This window comes from Pseudophryne corroboree (assembly GCF_028390025.1).
Source record: "Pseudophryne corroboree isolate aPseCor3 chromosome 7 unlocalized genomic scaffold, aPseCor3.hap2 SUPER_7_unloc_9, whole genome shotgun sequence".
NCBI classification, from domain to species: domain Eukaryota; kingdom Metazoa; phylum Chordata; class Amphibia; order Anura; family Myobatrachidae; genus Pseudophryne; species Pseudophryne corroboree.
The window spans coordinates 118,220-139,553 of NW_026967618.1; the positions used below are offsets into that span (position 1 = coordinate 118,220).

The window sequence follows — 21,334 nt, forward strand, 5'->3', positions numbered from 1 at the left end:
GTGGATAGGCAGGGTTTGCCGGGTCAGCCGGTGGATAGGCAGGGCATGCCGGGTCAGCCGGTGGATAGGCAGGGCATACCGTGTCAGACGGTGGATAGGCAGGGCATGCCGGGTCAGCCGGTGGATAGGCAAGGTATGCCGGGTCAGCCGGTGGATATGCAAGGTATGCCGGGTCAGCCGATGGATAGGCAGGACATGCCGGGTCAGCCGGTGGATAGGCAGGACATGCCGGGTCAGCCAGTGGATAGGCAGGGTATGCCGGGTCAGCCGGTGGATAGGCAGGGTATGCCGGGTCAACCGGTGGATAGGCAGGGTATGCCGGGTCTGCCGGTGGATAGGCAGGGCATACCGTGTCAGACGGTGGATAGGCAGGTCATGCCGGGTCAGCCGGTGGATAGGCAGGGTATGCCGGGTCAGCCGGTGGATAGGCAGGGTATGCCGGGTCAAACGGTGGATAGGCAGGGTATGCCGGGTAAGCCGGTGGATAGGCAGGGTATGCCGGGTCAGCCGGTGGGTAGGCAGGGTATGCCGGGTAAGCCAGTGGATAGGCAGGACATGCCGGGTCAGACGGTGGATAGGCAGGGTATGCCGGGTCAGACGGTGGATAGGCAGGGTATGCCGGGTCAGACGGTGGATAGACAGGATATGACGGGTCAGCCGGTGGATAGGCAGGACATGCCGGGTCAGACGGTGGATAGGCAGGACATGCCGGGTCAGCCGGTGGATAGGCAGGGCATGCCGGGTTAGTCGGTGGATAGGCAGGGTATGCCGGGTCAGCCGGTGGATAGGCAGGGTATGCCGGGTCAGACAGTGGATAGGCAGGGTATGCCGGGTCAGCCGGTGGGTAGGCAGGGTATGCCGGGTAAGCCAGTGGATAGGCAGGACATGCCGGGTCAGACGGTGGATAGGCAGGGTATGCCGGGTCAGACGGTGGATAGGCAGGGTATGCCGGGTCAGACGGTGGATAGACAGGATATGACGGGTCAGCCGGTGGATAGGCAGGGCATGCCGGGTCAGCCGGTGGATAGGCAGGGCATGCCGGGTCAGCCGGTGGATAGGCAGGGCATGCCGGGTTAGTCGGTGGATAGGCAGGGTATGCCGGGTCAGCCGGTGGATAGGCAGGGTATGCCGGGTCAGACAGTGGATAGGCAGGGTATGCCGGGTAAGCCGGTAGATAGGCAGAACATGCTGGGTCAGACGGTGGATAGGCAGGGTATGCCGGGTCAGCCGGTGGATAGGCAGGGCATGCCGGGTCAGCCGGTGGATAGGCAGGGCATACTGTATCAGACGGTGGATAGGCAGGGCATGCCGGGTGCCGGGACAGCCGGTGGATAGGCAGGGTATGCCGGGTCAGCCGGTGGATAGGCAGGACATGCCGGGTCAGCCGGTGGATAGGCAGGACATGCCGGGTCAGCCAGTGGATAGGCAGGGTATGCCGGGTCAGCCGGTGGATAGGCAGGGTATGCCGGGTCAGCCGGTGGATAGGCAGGGTATGCCGGGTCTGCCGGTGGATAGGCAGGGCATACTGTGTCAGACGGTGGATAGGCAGGACATGCCGGGTCAGCCGGTGGATAGGCAGGGTATGCCGGGTCAGCCGGTGGATAGGCAGGGTATGCCAGTGGATAGACAGGGCATACTGTGTCAGACGGTGGATAGGCAGGACATGCCGGGTCAGCCGGTGGATAGGCAGGGTATGCCGGGTCAGACGGTGGATAGACAGGACATGACGGGTCAGCCGGTAGACAGGCAGGGCATGCCGGGTCAGCCGGTGGATAGGCAGGGCATGACGGGTCAGCCGGTGGATAGGCAGGGCATGCCGGGTCAGCCGGTGGATAGGCAGGGTATGCCGGGTCAGCCGGTGGATAGGCAGGGTATGCCGGGTCAGACAGTGGATAGGCAGGGTAAGCCGGTGGATAGGCAGGACATGCCGGGTCAGACGGTGGATAGGCAGGGTTTGCCGGGTCAGCCGGTGGATAGGCAGGGCATGCCGGGTCAGCCGGTGGATAGGCAGGGCATACCGTGTCAGACGGTGGATAGGCAGGGCATGCCGGGTCAGCCGGTGGATAGGCAAGGTATGCCGGGTCAGCCGGTGGATATGCAAGGTATGCCGGGTCAGCCGATGGATAGGCAGGACATGCCGGGTCAGCCGGTGGATAGGCAGGACATGCCGGGTCAGCCAGTGGATAGGCAGGGTATGCCGGGTCAGCCGGTGGATAGGCAGGGTATGCCGGGTCAACCGGTGGATAGGCAGGGTATGCCGGGTCTGCCGGTGGATAGGCAGGGCATACCGTGTCAGACGGTGGATAGGCAGGTCATGCCGGGTCAGCCGGTGGATAGGCAGGGTATGCCGGGTCAGCCGGTGGATAGGCAGGGTATGCCGGGTCAAACGGTGGATAGGCAGGGTATGCCGGGTAAGCCGGTGGATAGGCAGGGTATGCCGGGTCAGCCGGTGGGTAGGCAGGGTATGCCGGGTAAGCCAGTGGATAGGCAGGACATGCCGGGTCAGACGGTGGATAGGCAGGGTATGCCGGGTCAGACGGTGGATAGACAGGATATGACGGGTCAGCCGGTGGATAGGCAGGGCATGCCGGGTCAGCCGGTGGATAGGCAGGGCATGCCGGGTCAGCCGGTGGATAGGCAGGGCATGCCGGGTTAGTCGGTGGATAGGCAGGGTATGCCGGGTCAGCCGGTGGATAGGCAGGGTATGCCGGGTCAGACAGTGGATAGGCAGGGTATGCCGGGTAAGCCGGTAGATAGGCAGAACATGCTGGGTCAGACGGTGGATAGGCAGGGTATGCCGGGACAGCCGGTGGATAGGCAGGGCATGCCGGGTCAGCCGGTGGATAGGCAGGGCATACTGTATCAGACGGTGGATAGGCAGGGCATGCCGGGTGCCGGGACAGCCGGTGGATAGGCAGGGTATGCCGGGTCAGCCGGTGGATAGGCAGGACATGCCGGGTCAGCCGGTGGATAGGCAGGACATGCCGGGTCAGCCAGTGGATAGGCAGGGTATGCCGGGTCAGCCGGTGGATAGGCAGGGTATGCCGGGTCAGCCGGTGGATAGGCAGGGTATGCCGGGTCTGCCGGTGGATAGGCAGGGCATACTGTGTCAGACGGTGGATAGGCAGGACATGCCGGGTCAGCCGGTGGATAGGCAGGGTATGCCGGGTCAGCCGGTGGATAGGCAGGGTATGCCAGTGGATAGACAGGGCATACTGTGTCAGACGGTGGATAGGCAGGACATGCCGGGTCAGCCGGTGGATAGGCAGGGCATACTGTGTCAGACGGTGGATAGGCAGGGCATGCCGGGTCAGCCGGTGGATAGGCAGGGTATGCCGGGTCAGCCGGTGGATAGGCAGAACATGCCGGGTCAGCCGGTGGATAGGCAGGGTATGCCGGGTCAGCCGGTGGATAGGCAGGGCATACTGTATCAGACGGTGGATAGGCAGGGCATGCCGGGTGCCGGGTCAGCCGGTGGATAGGCAGGGTATGCCGGGTCAGCCGGTGGATAGGCAGGACATGCCGGGTCAGCCGGTGGATAGGCAGGACATGCCGGGTCAGCCAGTGGATAGGCAGGGTATGCCGGGTCAGCCGGTGGATAGGCAGGGCATGCCGGGTCAGCCGGTGGATAGGCAGGGTATGCCGGGTCAGCCGGTGGATAGGCAGGACATGCCGGGTCAGCCGGTGGATAGGCAGGACATGCCGGGTCAGCCGGTGGATAGGCAGGGTATGCCGGGTCAGCCGGTGGATAGGCAGGGTATGCCGGGTCAGCCGGTGGATAGGCAGGGTATGCCGGGTCTGCCGGTGGATAGGCAGGGCATACTGTGTCAGACGGTGGATAGGCAGGACATGCCGGGTCAGCCGGTGGATAGGCAGGGTATGCCGGGTCAGCCGGTGGATAGGCAGGGTATGCCGGGTCAGCCGGTGGATAGGCAGGGCATACTGTGTCAGACGGTGGATAGGCAGGACATGCCGGGTCAGCCGGTGGATAGGCAGGGCATACTGTGTCAGACGGTGGATAGGCAGGGCATGCCGGGTTAGCCGGTGGATAGGCAGGGCATGCCGGGTCAGCCGGTGGATAGGCAGGGCATGCCGGGTCAGCCGGTGGATAGGCAGGGCATGCCGGGTCAGACGGTGGATAGGCAGGGTATGCCGGGTAAGCCGGTGGATAGGCAGGACATGCCGGGTCAGCCGGTGGATAGGCAGGGCATACTGTGTCCGTCGGTGGATATTCCTGTAAATGTAGCGGTCATTACTCTGATGCGGTAATACACACACATATATATATATATATATATATATATATATATATATATAAGTTGTAACACTGTAGGGGTGCAAGGCGCCTTTTCCTGGGGAATATGGTAGCACGCAGCAGCTGAGGAACAACACAAGTCCAGTTTCTGGTACAACTGACCCCGGCCAGTTTTATTGAAACAGAAAATAAAACAAACCCCAAAATAAAAATACCTTGCCTGTCCGGCACTAACTAAACATAAGATATTCCTAACTGTCACTAAACAAAACACAGAGTTCTTCAGTACATACTGTATAGCTCCCTTGCATCAGAAAGCGTGTCTCTCACACACAGATCCCTCAGCCTTCCCAGGCAGTCTGCCCATACTAATCAGGTTAGAAGCACTATATCACTCTTACACAGCTGAAACCCTGATTAGCCCTCTGTGAGGCCAAAGACCCGAACTGGGCCCAATGTCTAGAACTCGCCTTATCTCTCTCTCAGAGCCTTTACCCAGCTTTTACAGCAAACTGAAAAGGTTCAGACAAAACAAAAAGCATTTTTCCTAGAAGTTAACATTTTCTAAAACATGTAAGACAAGAACCTGGGACAAATATACCTGCCCTCAAACACTATCCCAGTGTTCTTGTCACATATCCCCCTCCCCTGTTTCGACCTAGGGGCCGGAACACTTGTAGCCCCCAAACAGAAGATGCGAGACAATGCATCTGCGTTGGCCAATTGTGTTCCCGGTCTATGTTCGACAGTAAACTTAAAGTCCTGCAACGCTAGAAACCATCTAGTTACACGAGCATTCTTGCCTCTATTTACATCCATCCATTTTAAAGGGGTATGGTCTGTCACTAGTCTGAATTGTCTACCCAAGAGGTAATATCTCAAGGTATCTAGTGCCCACTTAATGGCCAAAGCCTCCTTTTCCACAATGGCATACCTTTTTTCATGCTCATTGAGTTTCCTACTCAAATAAATGATAGGGTGTTCGTCCCCATCTCTGGTTTGGGACAGCACAGCACCTATCCCTACCTCTGAGGCATCTGTCTGTACCACAAATTCTTTTGAAAAATCTGGTGTTATCAACACCGGTTGTGAACACAAAGCCACTTTTAACGCTTGGAACGCCTTTTCTGCATCAGGGTTCCATTTCACCACATTTGACTGCTTCCCTTTGGTAAGGTCTGACAACGGCACCGCTGTGGTCGCAAAATTAGGAATAAACCGTCTATAGTACCCAGTAATTCCCAAAAAAGCCCTTACCTGTTTTTTATTCACTGGACGAGGCCAGTTTTGAATAGCATCAACTTTATTAAATTGGGGCCTAATCAGACCTCTGCTTATGGTGAAGCCCAAGTATTTGACCTCCTCCATTGCGAGGCAGCACTTCTTTGGGTTAGCAGTTAACCCTGCCTCTCTGATTGAGTCCAGTACTGCTTGTACTTTAACCAAATAGGACCCCCAGTCTGTACTGTGAATTACCACATCATCCAAATAGGCAGCTGCATATTTTCTATGGGGCCTCAAAATTTTATCCATCGCCCGTTGAAAGGTTGCTGGAGCCCCATGCAACCCAAAGGGTAACATCTTATACTGGTACAGCCCCTCCGGAACCGAAAAGGCTGTTTTTTCTTTGGCGCTATCAGATAAAGGTATTTGCCAGTAACCTTTGGTCAGGTCCAATGTGGTGAGAAACCTGGCTGTTCCCAGCCTTTCTACAAGCTCATCCACACGGGGCATGGGGTATGCGTCAAACTTGGACACCTCATTTAACTTACGAAAGTCATTACAGAAGCGTATGCTACCGTCGGGCTTCGGGATGAGCACTATGGGACTGGACCACTCACTGTTAGACTCCTCTATGACTCCAAGTTCTAACATGGTTTTAACTTCCTTAGAAATAGCTTCTCGCTGAGCTTCAGGAATCCTATATGGCTTTAAATGAACCCTGACCCCTGGTTCTGTGACAATGTCATGTTTTATTATGGTCGTTCGGCCAGGCAGCTCTGAAAATACCTCCCTATTTTGGATGAGAAATTCTTTAACCTGATTGTTCTGATCAGCTGATAATGTCTCTGACACCTTCACTGCGGGAAGCAACCGGGGTGAAGACACCGAAGGGCAAGGCTCCGCTGACAGAGACAACCTATCTTTCCAGGGTTTGATTAAGTTAACATGGTAAATCTGTTCAGGTTTTCTCTTTCCCGGCTGGTATACTTTGTAATTAACCTCATTCACTTTTTCCCTAATCTCAAATGGACCCTGCCATTTAGCTAGGAATTTGCTTTCCACAGTGGGTACCAAAACAAGAACTCTATCTCCAGGAGCAAATTCCCGTATCTTGGCACTCCGGTTATAGACCCTCTGTTGAGCACTTTGGGCCTGTTCCATGTGCTCTCTGACAACAGGTACCACGGCTGCAATCCTATCCTGCATTTGTGTTACATGCTCAATAACGCTTCTATAAGGAGTGGGCTGTCCTTCCCACGTCTCTTTGGCAATATCCAACAGCCCTCTGGGGTGTCTACCATACAACAAATCAAATGGAGAAAACCCCGTAGAGGACTGAGGAACTTCTCTGATGGCCATTAACAAGTAGGGCAACAAACAATCCCAGTTTTTCCCATCTCTCTCAACAACCTTTTTTAACATACTTTTTAATGTTTTATTAAACCTTTCCACCAACCCGTCAGTTTGGGGATGGTAGATGGACGTCCTGAGGTGAGTGACCTTAAATAACTTGCACAATTCTTTCATGATCCTTGACATAAATGGAGTACCTTGGTCAGTCAAAATTTCTTTTGGTATTCCCACTCTACTAAATACCTGCACCAGCTCCTTAGCTATCGCCTTGGTTGTGATAGTGCGTAAAGGGACAGCCTCAGGATATCGAGTGGCATAGTCCATAATTACCAGGATATACTGATGGCCCCGAGCAGACTTTAACAAGGGCCCCACGAGATCCATGGCTATTCTGTCAAACGGGACCTCTATAATAGGCATGGGAACTAGTGGGCTCCTGAAATGGGGTCTAGGGGCATGATACTGGCATTCAGGACAGGAAGAACAATATTCAGACACTTCTTTATAAACCCCTGGCCAAAAGAACCTTTGTAAAACTCTTTCAGTGTTTTTTTCTGCCCCTAAATGTCCTGCGGTAACGTGACTATGAGCTAAATCTAGTACCGTTCTCCGATAAGGCTGGGGAACTACCAGCTGTTCTACCACATCCTCACCCCTTTTGACAATGTGGTACAAGAGCTCATTACAGATGGCCATGTGGGGATACGTAACCCTGTCACCTGGTACCACAGGTTCCCCATTAACAATCTTAACATTCTCTCTAGCCTTTATTAAGGTAGGATCCTTTAACTGTTCAGACGCAAACAGATCCTTCTTTACCTCCAGGTCAGGCACGCTTTCAGTTCTAACTACTATGTCTCTGTTCCCGGCAAGAGGGTCCTCACTGGACTCCCCATCTGTCACTTCCCCAGCCAAACTAGCAAAAGGCAAAGGGCCAGAAAGTTCCGAAGACCCACGTACATCCATAAAATCACCGGTATTATCAACTGGCTTTTTACTTCTCACATCTGTTGATAACCGTGATTCCCACAGTTTCCAAAAATGAGGAAAATCCCTCCCTATTATGGCCTCATGCACCAAGGTAGGGACCAGTCCCACTTTAACCATTGCTGACCCACAACAAGTTTCTATATTCACCTCAGCAGTGGCATAATGTTGGGTATCCCCATGTATGCAAGTTACCCCAATAGGTATTTGCTGGACCTTTAAGGGGTTCACTAACCCAGCTTTCACGAGGGTAACTAAACTTCCTGAATCTAGCAAGGCCTCTACCCGGTTACCCTCTAAGAACACATCACACATTTGTTTTTCCAGCTCAGGTGAAGGTACCACAGTACAGGCTAACCTAGCAAAGAAAGACATTCTGCGACATTCAAAGGCAGCATCACATTGCATGGGTTCTTGCATGACTGGGCAATTGGCAACAACATGACCTGGCATACCACATCTAAAACATTTAACCACACGATTATCAACCCGTTTGGGCAACATAGACCGTTCTAGCCCCATTGGCCTGTCTCCAGGGCCAGTGTTTACAGTCTCTCCAGCCTTGCGTTCTCTTAACCGCCCAGCAACGTTTTCCCACGGAACAGTCTTACCAGTCTTTACTGAAGGGCGCTGTCGAGGATCTATGGGTTGCTGGGTGGTCATCAGTAGTTCCTCTGCTGCCAAATACCGCTCTACCATGTCTACTAATTGGTCAGCAGTACCCGGGTTTCCATGGCTCACCCACTTGCGCAGGACCATGGGCAAAGATCTCAAGTAGCGGTCCATGACGACTCTTTCCACCATCTGGGGACCAGTTAATGTCTCTGGCTGTAGCCATTTTTTTGTTAGCTGAATAAGGTCGTGCATCTGAGAGCGCGGAGGCTTCTCCATGGCGTACACCCAACGGTGCACCCGTTGTGCTCGTACTGACAGCGTGACTCCCAGGCGGGTCAGGATCTCAGTCTTTAGTTTATCATAGTCCCGAGCCTCAGCAGGGCTTAAATCAAAGTACGCTTTTTGGGGCTCACCTGACAGAAAAGGTGCCAGCAGACTGGCCCACTGTGCTTTTGGCCAGTTCTCACGCTCTGCAGTCCTTTCAAACGTGGTCAAGTAGGCCTCCACATCGTCAGCCTCTGTCATTTTCTGCAAGAAGTGACTGGCCCGTATAGAACTAGAGCTGGTCGGAGCACTGACGGCCACATCTCCAATCCGGGCTGCAAGGCTCTGCACCACTTCTGTTAAGGCCTCTCTATCCTGACGCTGTTGCCGGTAAAGTTCGTCAATAGCCACCTGCTGCTGTCTCCTATTTTCCTCCATTGCCACCTGCTGCTGTCGGTTGGCCTCCTGCTGAGCCGCTGTAGCTTGCAGCAAGGCTTTAAGCAGATCCTCCATGTCGACAGATTTTTCAGGCGGCTTTGTAGCTGCTTTCACCCAAGACATATATCAAACCCTCAGGGGTGAGTCTCAGTAACTTCACACTGGGCTGTATCTGCATAAACCACCGTTTTCTGCAGGCCTCACAAAGCTGCTGCTTTCACTTATGCGCAGAACGGGGTTGCTCGCATTCTCCACCAAGTTGTAACACTGTAGGGGTGCAAGGCGCCTTTTCCTGGGGAATATGGCAGCCCGCAGCAGCTGAGGAACAACACAAGTCCAGTTTCTGGTACAACCGACCCCGGCCAGTTTTATTGAAACAGAAAATAAAACAAACCCCAAAATAAAAATACCTTGCCTGTCCGGCACTAACTAAACATAAGATATTCCTAACTGTCACTAAACAAAACACAGAGTTCTTCAGTACATACTGTATAGCTCCCTTGCATCAGAAAGCGTGTCTCTCACACACAGATCCCTCAGCCTTCCCAGGCAGTCTGCCCATACTAATCAGGTTAGAAGCACTATATCACTCTTACACAGCTGAAACCCTGATTAGCCCTCTGTGAGGCCAAAGACCCGAACTGGGCCCAATGTCTAGAACTCGCCTTATCTCTCTCTCAGAGCCTTTACCCAGCTTTTACAGCAAACTGAAAAGGTTCAGACAAAACAAAAAGCATTTTTCCTAGAAGTTAACATTTTCTAAAACATGTAAGACAAGAACCTGGGACAAATATACCTGCCCTCAAACACTATCCCAGTGTTCTTGTCACAATATATATATATATACAGTTATGGTACTGTACACATTTCAGTGGAAGTTATAGACCAAGATTGAACACGGCCACGTGTAGCCGCAAACCCCCCATTGTAAGGGGTAAATTTACTAAAGTGGTGATGTTGCCCATAGCAACGAACAGATTCTGGGGTAAATTTACTAACATTCGTATTTTCCCGTTTCAGGTCAAAGTTCAATCACGAATGACATCGAAAGTGTAAAACTGCAACTTTTTGAATTTGTTACGACGGATTTACTAAGCTGCCGTATTCGGGTTTTTCTTTTGTTCCGATGTCGATGTCATTCGTGTTTTATTTTTTATTTTTACGGCAGTGATTAGCAAAACACTGCCGACTTTTTTACAATGAATCTCGGCCGGATCTGTGTGATCCGTGCTGGGGTTCATTTTTTTTTTTTTTTTTCTAAATTAAACACTGTAAAATCCTTAAAAAAAATTGCGTGGGGTCCCCCCTCCTAAGCATAACCAGCCTCGGGCTCTTTGTGCCGATCCTGGTTGCAGAAATATGGGTAAAAAAATGACAGGGGTTCCCCCATATTTAAGCAACCAGCATCGGGCTCTGCGCCTGGTCCTGGTTCCAAAAATACGGGGGACAAAAAGAGTAGGGGTCCCCCGTATTTTTAAAACCAGCACCGGGCTCCACTAGCTGGACAGATAATGCCACAGCCGGGGGTCACTTTGATATAGTGCCCTGCGGCCGTGGCATCAAAAATCCAACTAGTCACCCCTGGCCGGGGTACCCTGGGGTAGTGGGGACCCCTTCAATCAAGGGGTCCCCCCCCCCAGCCACCCAAGGGCCAGGGGTGAAGCCCGAGGCTGTCCCCCCCCCATCCAATGGGCTGCGGATGGGGAGGCTGATAGCCTTTTGTGATAATGAAAAGATATTGTTTTTAGTAGCAGTACTACAAGGCCCAGCAAGCCTCCCCCGCATGCTGGTACTTGGAGAACCACAAGTACCAGCATGCGACGGAAAAACGGGCCCGCTGGTACCTGTAGTACTACTACTAAAAAAATACCCAAAAAAAGACAAGACACACACACCGTGAAAGTAAAGATTTATTACATACATGCACACAAACATACATACATACTTACCTTATGTTCACACGCAGGTCGGTCCTCTTCTCCAGTAGAATCCAAGGGGTACCTGTTGAATAAATTCTACTCACCAGATCGCGGGTCCCAGGCTCCTCGGGGCATCCATTTGTAATCCACGTACTTGCATAAAATAAGAAAACGGAAAGCCGAGCCACGAACTGAAAGGGGCCCCATGTTTTCACATGGGACTCCTTTCCCCGAATGCCAGAAACCCACTCTGACTGATGTCTAAGTGGGTTTCTTCAGCCAATCAGGGAGCGCCACGTTGTAGCACTCTCCTGATCGGCTGTGTGCTCCTGTACTGAGTGACAGGCGGCACACGGCAGTGTTACAATGTAGCGCCTATGCGCTCCATTGTAACCAATGGTGGGAACTTTCTGCTCAGCGGTGACGTCACTTTAGGTCAACCGCAGGGCAGAAAGTTCCCACCATTGGTTACAATGGAGCGCATAGGCGCTACATTGTAACACTGCCGTGTGCCGCCTGTCATACAGTACAGGAGCACACAGCCGATCAGGAGAGTGCTACAACGTGGCGCTCCATGATTGGCTGAAGAAACCCACTTAGACATCAGTCAGAGTGGGTTTCTGGCATTCGGGGTAAGGAGTCCCATGTGAAAACATGGGGCCCCTTTCAGTTCGTGGCTCGGCTTTCCGTTTTCTTATTTTATGCAAGTACGTGGATTACAAATGGATGCCCCAAGGAGCCTGGGACCCGCGATCTGGTGAGTAGAATTTATTCAACAGGTACCCCTTGGATTCTACTGGAGAAGAGGACCGACCTGCGTGTGAACATAAGGTAAGTATGTATGTATGTGTGTATGTATGTAATAAATCTTTACTTTCACGGTGTGTGTGTCTTGTCTTTTTTTGGGTATTTTTTTAGTAGTAGTACTACAGGTACCAGCGGGCCCGTTTTTCCGTCGCATGCTGGTACTTGTGGTTCTCCAAGTACCAGCATGCGGGGGAGGCTTGCTGGGCCTTGTAGTACTGCTACTAAAAACAATATCTTTTCATTATCACAAAAGGCTATCAGCCTCCCCATCCGCAGCCCATTGGATGGGGGGGGGACAGCCTCGGGCTTCACCCCTGGCCCTTGGGTGGCTGGGGGGGGGGGGACCCCTTGATTGAAGGGGTCCCCACTCCCCCAGGGTACCCCGGCCAGGGGTGACTAGTTGGATTTTTGATGCCACGGCCGCAGGGCACTATATCAAAGTGACCCCCGGCTGTGGCATTATCTGTCCAGCTAGTGGAGCCCGGTGCTGGTTTTAAAAATACGGGGGACCCCTACTCTTTTTGTCCCCCGTATTTTTGGAACCAGGACCAGGCGCAGAGCCCGATGCTGGTTGCTTAAATATGGGGGAACCCCTGTCAATTTTTTCCCCATATTTCTGCAACCAGGATCGGCTCAAAGAGCCCGAGGCTGGTTATGCTTAGGAGGGGGGACCCCACGCAATTTATTTTAATAAAATAACAACTTTCCCACCCCTTCCCACTGATATACATGCACGGATCTCATGGATCCCTGCATGCCTATCCAATCACGGAAAAAAAAAGCAGGTCTGTTTTTTTTTAGCACTTTTTTACGAGTTGTAATTTTTCACGGCAGTGTTTGTTTTTTTTTTGCTTTGCACTTCTTAGTAAATTACCGAGATTCATACTTAAACAGCCGCGTTTTGACCGATGGTGTATTCATTCGTAATTTTTTTCTTGGACTTGCAAAAAATTACGAATGCCCTCATCACTGCCGTGATTATTGCTTAGTAAATTACCGAGATGACACTTTGATGAAAAAACGGCATCTCGGTCAAAATCGGGAGCTTAGTAAATTTACCCCTCTGTCTATCATTTTCTAGTATGCAATAGAGAAATGATAGAATGTGGTTGCTATGGGCCCCTGAGAGTCTGATGTGAGGGGAGATATTTACACTATTCCGCCTGTTTACACATGTGTTTCCCATGACAACTGCAGACATACCATAATGTCACAATAAAAGTGTAACTCATAATGTTAATGTGGTATAAATGTTCCTCAGTAGCGGAATTACAGTGTACGTTTGTTTTACTATTCAAGATAATCTAATTACATTTTTTCTATTCCGATCAATAGGTTTGAAGCAAAAACATCCGGGTTATGAAGAGGTAAGTGTAAATGTACAGAATTCTAGGTTTGCATCTGCTTCCATTGGTGGACGCTTATCACATAATTGTGTTGCCGTGGTAACCATAACCAATAAGATTTTCTTTTCATTTTTCTTCAATACGTTTTTATTTGACAGATATTCAAAATATAATGTAAGAGGTAGAGAAAAAGAAAAGGGGAAGGTAGGGGAGGAAAGGGTACAGGTGGGGTGGGGACACAGGTAGAGGAGGAAAGGGTACAGGTGGGGTGGTGAAACAGGTAGAGGAGGAAAGGGTACAGGTGGGGTGATGAAACAGGTAGAGGAGGAAAGGGTACAGGTGGGGTGGGGACACAGGTAGGGGAGGAAAGGGTACAGGCGGGGTGGGGACACAGGTAGAGGAGGAAAGGGTACAGGTGGGGTGGTGAAACAGGTAGAGGAGGAAAGGGTACAGGTGGGGTGGGGACACAGGTAGAGGAGGAAAGGGTACAGACAGGGTGGGGACACAGGTAGGGGAAGAAAGGGTACAGGTGGGGTGGGGACACAGGTAGGGGAGGAAATGGTACAGGTGGGGTGGAGACACAGGTAGGGGAGGAAAGGGTACAGGCGTGGTGGGGACACAGGTAGGTGAGGAAAGGGTACAGGTGGGGTGGGGACACAGGCAGAGGAGGAAAGGGTACAGGTGGGGTGGGGACACAGGTAGAGGAGGAAAGGGTACAGGTGGGGTGATGAAACAGGTAGAGGAGGAAAGGGTACAGGTGGGGTGGGGACACAGGTAGGGGAGGAAAGGGTACAGGCGGGGTGGGGACACAGGTAGAGGAGGAAAGGGTACAGGTGGGGTGGTGAAACAGGTAGAGGAGGAAAGGGTACAGGTGGGGTGGGGACACAGGTAGAGGAGGAAAGGGTACAGACAGGGTGGGGACACAGGTAGGGGAAGAAAGGGTACAGGTGGGGTGGGGACACAGGTAGGGGAGGAAATGGTACAGGTGGGGTGGAGACACAGGTAGGGGAGGAAAGGGTACAGGCGTGGTGGGGACACAGGTAGGTGAGGAAAGGGTACAGGTGGGGTGGGGACACAGGTAGAGGAGGAAAGGGTACAGGTGGGGTGGGGACACAGGTAGAGGAGGAAAGGGTACAGGTGGGGTGGGGACACAGGTAGGGGAGGAAAGGGTACAGGCGGGGTGGGGACACAGGTAGAGGAGGAAAGGGTACAGGTGGGATGGAGACACAGGTAGAGGAGGAAAGGGTACAGGTGGGGTGGGGACACAGGTAGGGGAGGAAAGGGCACAGGCAGGGTGGAGACACAGGTAGGGGAGGAAAGGGTACAGGCAGGGTGGAGACACAGGTAGGGGAGGAAAGGGCACAGGCAGGGTGGAGACACAGGTAGGGGAGGAAAGGGTACAGGCGGGGTGGAGAAACAGGTAGAGGAGGAAAGGGTACAGGTGGGGTGGGGACACAGGTAGAGGAGGAAAGGGTAAAGGTGGGGTGGGGACACAGGTAGAGGAGGAAAGGGCACAGGCAGGGTGGAGACACAGGTAGGGGAGGAAAGGGTACAGGCGGGGTGGAGAAACAGGTAGAGGAGGAAAGGGTACAGGTGGGGTGGGGACACAGGTAGAGGAGGAAAGGGTACAGGTGGGGTGGGGACACAGGTAGAGGAGGAAAGGGTACAGGTGGGGTGGAGACACAGGTAGATGAGGAAAGGGTACAGGTGGGGTGGAGACACAGGTAGGGGAGGAATGGGTACAGGCGGAGTGGGGACACAGGTAGAGGAGGAAAGGGCACAGGCAGGGTGGAGACACAGGTAGGGGAGGAAAGGGTACAGGCGGGGTGGAGACACAGGTAGAGGAGGAAAGGGTACAGGTGGGGTGGGGACACAGGTAGAGGAGGAAAGGGTACAGGTGGGGTGGAGACACAGGTAGATGAGGAAAGGGTGCAGGTGGGGTGGGGACACAGGTAGAGGAGGAAAGGGTACAGGTGGGGTGGAGACACAGGTAGGGGAGGAAAGGGTACAGGCGGGGTGGAGACACAGGTAGGGGAGGAATGGGTACAGGTGGGGTGGGGACACAGGTAGGGGAGGAAAGGGTACAGGAGGGGTGTGGACACAGGTAGGGGAGGAAAGGGTACAGGCGGGGTGGGGACACAGGTAGGGGAGGAAAGGGTACAGGCGGGGTGTGGACACAGGTAGGGGAGGAAAGGGTACAGGCGGGATGGGAACACAGGTAGGGGAGGAAAGGGTACAGGCGGGGTGGAGACACAGGTAGATGAGGAAAGGGTACAGGTGGGGTGGGGACACAGGTAGAGGAGGAAAGGGTACAGGTGGGGTGGAGACACAGGTAGATGAGGAAAGGGTACAGGTGGGGTGGGGACACAGGTAGAGGAGGAAAGGGTACAGGTGGGGTGGAGACACAGGTAGGGGAGGAAAGGGTACAGGCGGGGTGGAGACACAGGTAGGGGAGGAATGGGTACAGGCGGGGTGGGGACACAGGTAGAGGAGGAAAGGGAACAGGCAGGGTGGAGACACAGGTAGGGGAGGAAAGGGTACAGGCGGGGTGGGGACACAGGTAGAGGAGGAAAGGGTACAGGTGGGGTGGGGACACAGGTAGGGGAGGAAAGGGTACAGGCGGGGTGGGGATACAGGTAGGGGAGGAAAGGGTACAGGCGGGGTGGAGAAACAGGTAGAGGAGGAAAGGGTACAGGTGGGGTGGGGACACAGGTAGAGGAGGAAAGGGTACAGGTGTGGTGGGGATACAGGTAGAGGAGGAAAGGGTACAGGTGGGGTGGGGACACAGGTAGAGGAGGAAAGGGTACAGGTGGGGTGGGGACACAGGTAGAGGAGGAAAGGGCACAGGCAGGGTGGAGACACAGGTAGGGGAGGAAAGGGTACAGGCGGGGTGGAGAAACAGGTAGAGGAGGAAAGGGTACAGGTGGGGTGGGGACACAGGTAGAGGAGGAAAGGGTACAGGTGGGGTGGGGACACAGGTAGAGGAGGAAAGGGTACAGGTGGGGTGGAGACACAGGTAGATGAGGAAAGGGTACAGGTGGGGTGGAGACACAGGTAGGGGAGGAATGGGTACAGGCGGGGTGGGGACACAGGTAGAGGAGGAAAGGGCACAGGCAGGGTGGAGACACAGGTAGGGGAGGAAAGGGTACAGGCGGGGTGGAGACACAGGTAGAGGAGGAAAGGGTACAGGTGGGGTGGGGACACAGGTAGAGGAGGAAAGGGTACAGGTGGGGTGGAGACACAGGTAGATGAGGAAAGGGTACAGGTGGGGTGGGGACACAGGTAGAGGAGGAAAGGGTACAGGTGGGGTGGAGACACAGGTAGGGGAGGAAAGGGTACAGGCGGGGTGGAGACACAGGTAGGGGAGGAATGGGTACAGGTGGGGTGGGGACACAGGTAGGGGAGGAAAGGGTACAGGCAGGGTGTGGACACAGGTAGGGGAGGAAAGGGTACAGGCGGGGTGGGGACACAGGTAGGGGAGGAAAGGGTACAGGCGGGGTGTGGACACAGGTAGGGGAGGAAAGGGTACAGGCGGGATGGGGACACAGGTAGGGGAGGAAAGGGTACAGGCGGGGTGGAGACACAGGTAGATGAGGAAAGGGTACAGGTGGGGTGGGGACACAGGTAGAGGAGGAAAGGGTACAGGTGGGGTGGAGACACAGGTAGATGAGGAAAGGGTACAGGTGGGGTGGGGACACAGGTAGAGGAGGAAAGGGTACAGGTGGGGTGGAGACACAGGTAGGGGAGGAAAGGGTACAGGCGGGGTGGAGACACAGGTAGGGGAGGAATGGGTACAGGCGGGGTGGGGACACAGGTAGAGGAGGAAAGGGAACAGGCAGGGTGGAGACACAGGTAGGGGAGGAAAGGGTACAGGTGGGGTGGAGACACAGGTAGGGGAGGAAAGGGTACAGGCGGGGTGGGGATACAGGTAGGGGAGGAAAGGGTACAGGTGGGGTGGGGACACAGGTAGGGGAGGAAAGGGTACAGACAGGGTGGGGACACAGGTAAGGGAGGAAAGGGTACAGGCGGGGTGGGGACACAGGTAGGGGAGGAAAGGGTACAGACGGGATGGGGACACAGGTAGGGGAAGAAAGGGTACAGGCGGGGTGGAGACACAGGTAGGGGAGGAAAGGATACAGGCGGGGTGGGGACACAGGTAGGGGAGGAAAGGGTACAGGCGGGGTGGAGACACAGGTAGGGGAGGAAAGGGTACAGGCGGGGTTGGGACACAGGTAGGGGAAGAAAGGGTACAGGTGGGGTGGGTACACAGGTAGGGGAGGAAAGGGTACAGGCGGGGTTGGGACACAGGTAGGGGAAGAAAGGGTACAGGCGGGGTGGCGACACAGGTAGGGGAGGAAAGGGTACAGGCGGGGTGGAGACACAGGTAGGGGAGGAAAGCGTACAGGCGGGGTTGGGACACAGGTAGGGGAGGAAAGGGTACAGGCGGGTGGAGACACAGGTAGGGGAGGAAAGGGTACAGGCGGGGTGGGTACACACGTAGGGGAAGAAAGGGTACAGGTGGGGTGGGGACAGTGGCGGATCCAGGTGGGGGGCACTCGGGCCCGTGCCCCCCCTGTCATTTGTGGCCCATTAAGTCTCAGGGCAGAGGATTTTTTTTTTCATTTGTGCCGGCCCGGCCCCAGCAGGCTATCAGCGCACGCTGATTTGACAGCTGCCGCTGGGACCAGAGCCGGCTCACGCCCACAGTGAGTGCAGCCCTCCCTCCCTCCTCCTCTCCTGCTGCACTGCATGTGACCAGCAGGCAGCAGCGCACGGAGGCCGGGAGACGGAGCGGGCTGCGGGACAGGCTAAGGAGTCAGGCAGCGTGTAGTGGTGGACCCTGGACCGCGTGGACTATATTTCACTTCCAGCCAGCCCAGGCTCCCCAGCGGCCACACAGAGAGGAGACAGAGGCGCCGATCAAAGCAGGCAGAGGCAGCAGCAGCAGCAGGATGGAGACAGTGACTCACTGTGTATATCAGCCTGTCACAGTGAGTATGCTGTTTGCTGTATTGCGGCTGCCAGCCTGTGCCAGCTACCTTTAACGTGTGTGCGGCTGCTGCTGCTGCGACGGCGGGCACTAAGGGGGGGCGATACGGTCTATATGTCGTATATGGTGGTATGTGCCTCTCACACACTGCCCCCACACCCTGCCCCTCACACGCTGCCTCCTGCACCTCACACGCTGCCCCCTGCCCCTCACACACTGCCCCAATACACTGTCCCTCACACGCTGTCCCCTGCACCTAACATGCTGCCCCTCACACGCTGCCTCCTGCACCTCACACACTGCCTCCTGGCCCCTGCCCCTCACACGCTGCCCCCTGCACCTCACACGCTGCCCCCTGCACCTCACACGCTGCCCCCTGCCCCTCACACACTGCCCCAATACACTGTCCCTCACACGCTGTCCCCTGCACCTAACATGCTGCCCCTCACACGCTGACCCCTGCCCCTCACACGCTGCCCCCTGCACCCTGCCCCTCACACGCTGCCCCCTGCACCTCACACACTGCCTCCTGGCCCCTGCCCCTCACACGCTGCCCCCTGCCCCTCACACGCTGCCTCCTGGCCCCTGCCCCTCACACACTGCCTCCTGGCCCCTGCCCCTCACACGCTGCCTCCTGGCCCCTGCCCCTCACACGCTGCCCCCTGCACCTCACACGCTGCCCCCTGCCCCTCACACGCTGCCCCCTGCCCCTCACAAGCTTCCCCCTGCACCCTGCCTCTCACACACTGCCCCCTATACACTGTCCCTCACACGCTGCCCCCTGCCCCTCACACGCTGCCCCCTGCACCTCACACGCTGCCCCCTGCACCTCACACGCTGTCCCCTGCACCTAACATGCTGCCCCCTGCCCCTCACACGCTGCCCCCAGCACCCTGACCCTCTCACACTGCCCCCTGCCCCTCACATGCTTCCCCCTGCACCCTGCCTCTCACACACTGCCCGCACACCCTGCCCCTCACACGCTGCCTCCTGGCCCCTGCCCCACACACGCTGCCTCCTGGCCCCTGCCCCTCACACACTGCCTCCTGCACCCTGCCCCTCACACGCTGCCCCCTGCACCTCACAAGCTTCCCCCTGCACCCTGCCTCTCACACACTGCCCCCTATACACTGTCCCTCACACGCTGTCCCCTGCACCTAACATGCTGCCCCCTGCCCCTCACACGCTGCCCCCTGCACCCTGACCCTCTCACACTGCCCCCTGCCCCTCACATGCTTCCCCCTGCACCCTGCCTCTCACACACTGCCCCCTTCACCCTGCCCCTCACACGCTGCCCCCTGCCCGTCACACGCTGCCCCTTGTAGTGGGGACATACCCCATTTCTGGAAGAGCATGCACCGAAGCCGCACGCAAATACACTTGCCCCTTCCATGGTGCCCCCCCCTATCATTTTCTTCTAGGTCCGCCCCTGGGTGGGGACACAGGTAGGGGAGAAAAGGGTACAGGCGGGGTGGGGACACAGGTAGGGGAGGAAAGGGTACAGGTGGGGAGAAGACACAGGTAGGGGAGGAAAGGGTACAGGTAGGGTGGGGACACAGGTAGGGGAGGAAAGGGTACAGGCGGGCTGGGGAAACAGGTAGGGGAGGAAAGGGTACAGGTGGGGTGGGGACACAGGTAGGGGAGGAAAGGGTACAGGTGGGGTGGAGACACAAGTAGGGGAGGAAAGGGTACAGGCGGGGTGGGGACACAGGTAGGGGAGGAAAGGGTACAGGCGGGGTGGGGAAACAGGTAGGGGAGGAAAGGGTACAGGTGGGGTGGGGACACAGGTAGGGGAGGAAAGGGTACAGACAGGGTGGGGACACAGGTAGGGGAGGAAAGGGTACAGGTGGGGTGGGGAAACAGGTAGGGGAGGAAAGGGTACAGACAGGGTGAGGACACAGATAGGGGAAGAAAGGGTACAGGTGGGGTGGGGACACAGGTAGGGGAGGAAAGGGTACAGGCGGGGTGGGGACACAGGTAGGGGAAGAAAGGGTACAGGCAGAGTGGAGACACAGGTAGGGGAAGAAAGGGTACAGGCGGGGTGGGGACACAGGTGTCACAACTGAGGGCCTGAGCTGACGGGAGGCAGCCTCAGTTGTAGGGGCTGAGATGTACCGGAACCTGGGAGGTTGTATCAGACCCCTGGACATGTAAGTAACATGAATAATAACTGCCCGAAGGCGTGACCACGACAACTTGGATAAAAGTCAATGATGTTTATTATGACAACTCCGCAACACAGCAGCAGTAAAAGAAAACGTAAAAGTCAGCAAAGAATAAATACAGTTCCTGGGTACTACAGGATGGCAGGAGCCACAGGGCACTGGTAGTGTGAGATAGTTCTTATGATCTTCTAGATGGAAAGTCCTTACCAGGCCCGACTGTAGCAATGGAGATAACCCAGGATTGTGCCAGCTGGTGTTCCAGGAAAAGCTGGGTTGCTGAAGATAAAACAGCTGCTGTGGATACTGGCTGGAACCAGACTGTTGTTAGCACGGAGTGGATACTGGCTGGAACCAGTTAAATAATAAATGAACTTGGGAGCGATGAAATATGAACTGAAATGTAGAACTTGAGAGCGGAGAAATAATAATACCGGTGGAGAGTGGTAAAGTGTAGAAAGGACACCGGCCCTTTAAGGGAAGCTGTACTCTGCTGGAAGCTGAGCTGGAAGCAGGTAATGTTGTAGCTGGAAACAGATGAATCCACAATGGATTGGAGAGTCAGGCTACACCGCAGGTGGAATGCTGGTGCGGGTCTCTATGGTGGAAGTCTTGAGACAGGAGCTGGAACCTGGAAGACAATCACAGGAGAGAGACAAACAGGAACTAGGTTTGACAACCAAAGCACTGACGCCTTCCTTGCTCAGGCACAGTGTATTTATACCTGCAGCAAGGAAGGGATTGGCTAGGCAATTATGCAGATTAACAATACTGACAACAGATTGGAGGAAATGATCAGCTGACAGAATCCAAGATGGCTGCGCCCATGCAGACACTTGGAGGGAAGTTTGGTTTGTAATCCATGTGGTAATGAAAACAGTAATGGCGGCGCCGGCCACTGGAGACAGGAGACGCCAGGCTGACAAGTGCACATCCAACCACGCGGACACAGCGGAGGCCGCGGCTGACGTAAT

The 21,334-nt window shown here is 55.0% G+C and overlaps 1 protein-coding gene across 1 annotated transcript in view; it reads left to right on the plus strand.

The window, feature by feature from the left end:
* The window catches only part of CDK15 (cyclin dependent kinase 15), a gene marked incomplete at its 3' end in the record, with an annotated part of 538,867 nt that overhangs the window by 39,829 nt on the left and 477,704 nt on the right, over nucleotides 1–21,334 (plus strand). Inside the window, exon 2 of the mRNA XM_063950471.1 lies at nucleotides 13,198–13,229. Coding sequence (XP_063806541.1) covers nucleotides 13,198–13,229 — 32 coding nt within the window. The remainder of the gene's footprint in view (nucleotides 1–13,197; nucleotides 13,230–21,334) is intronic.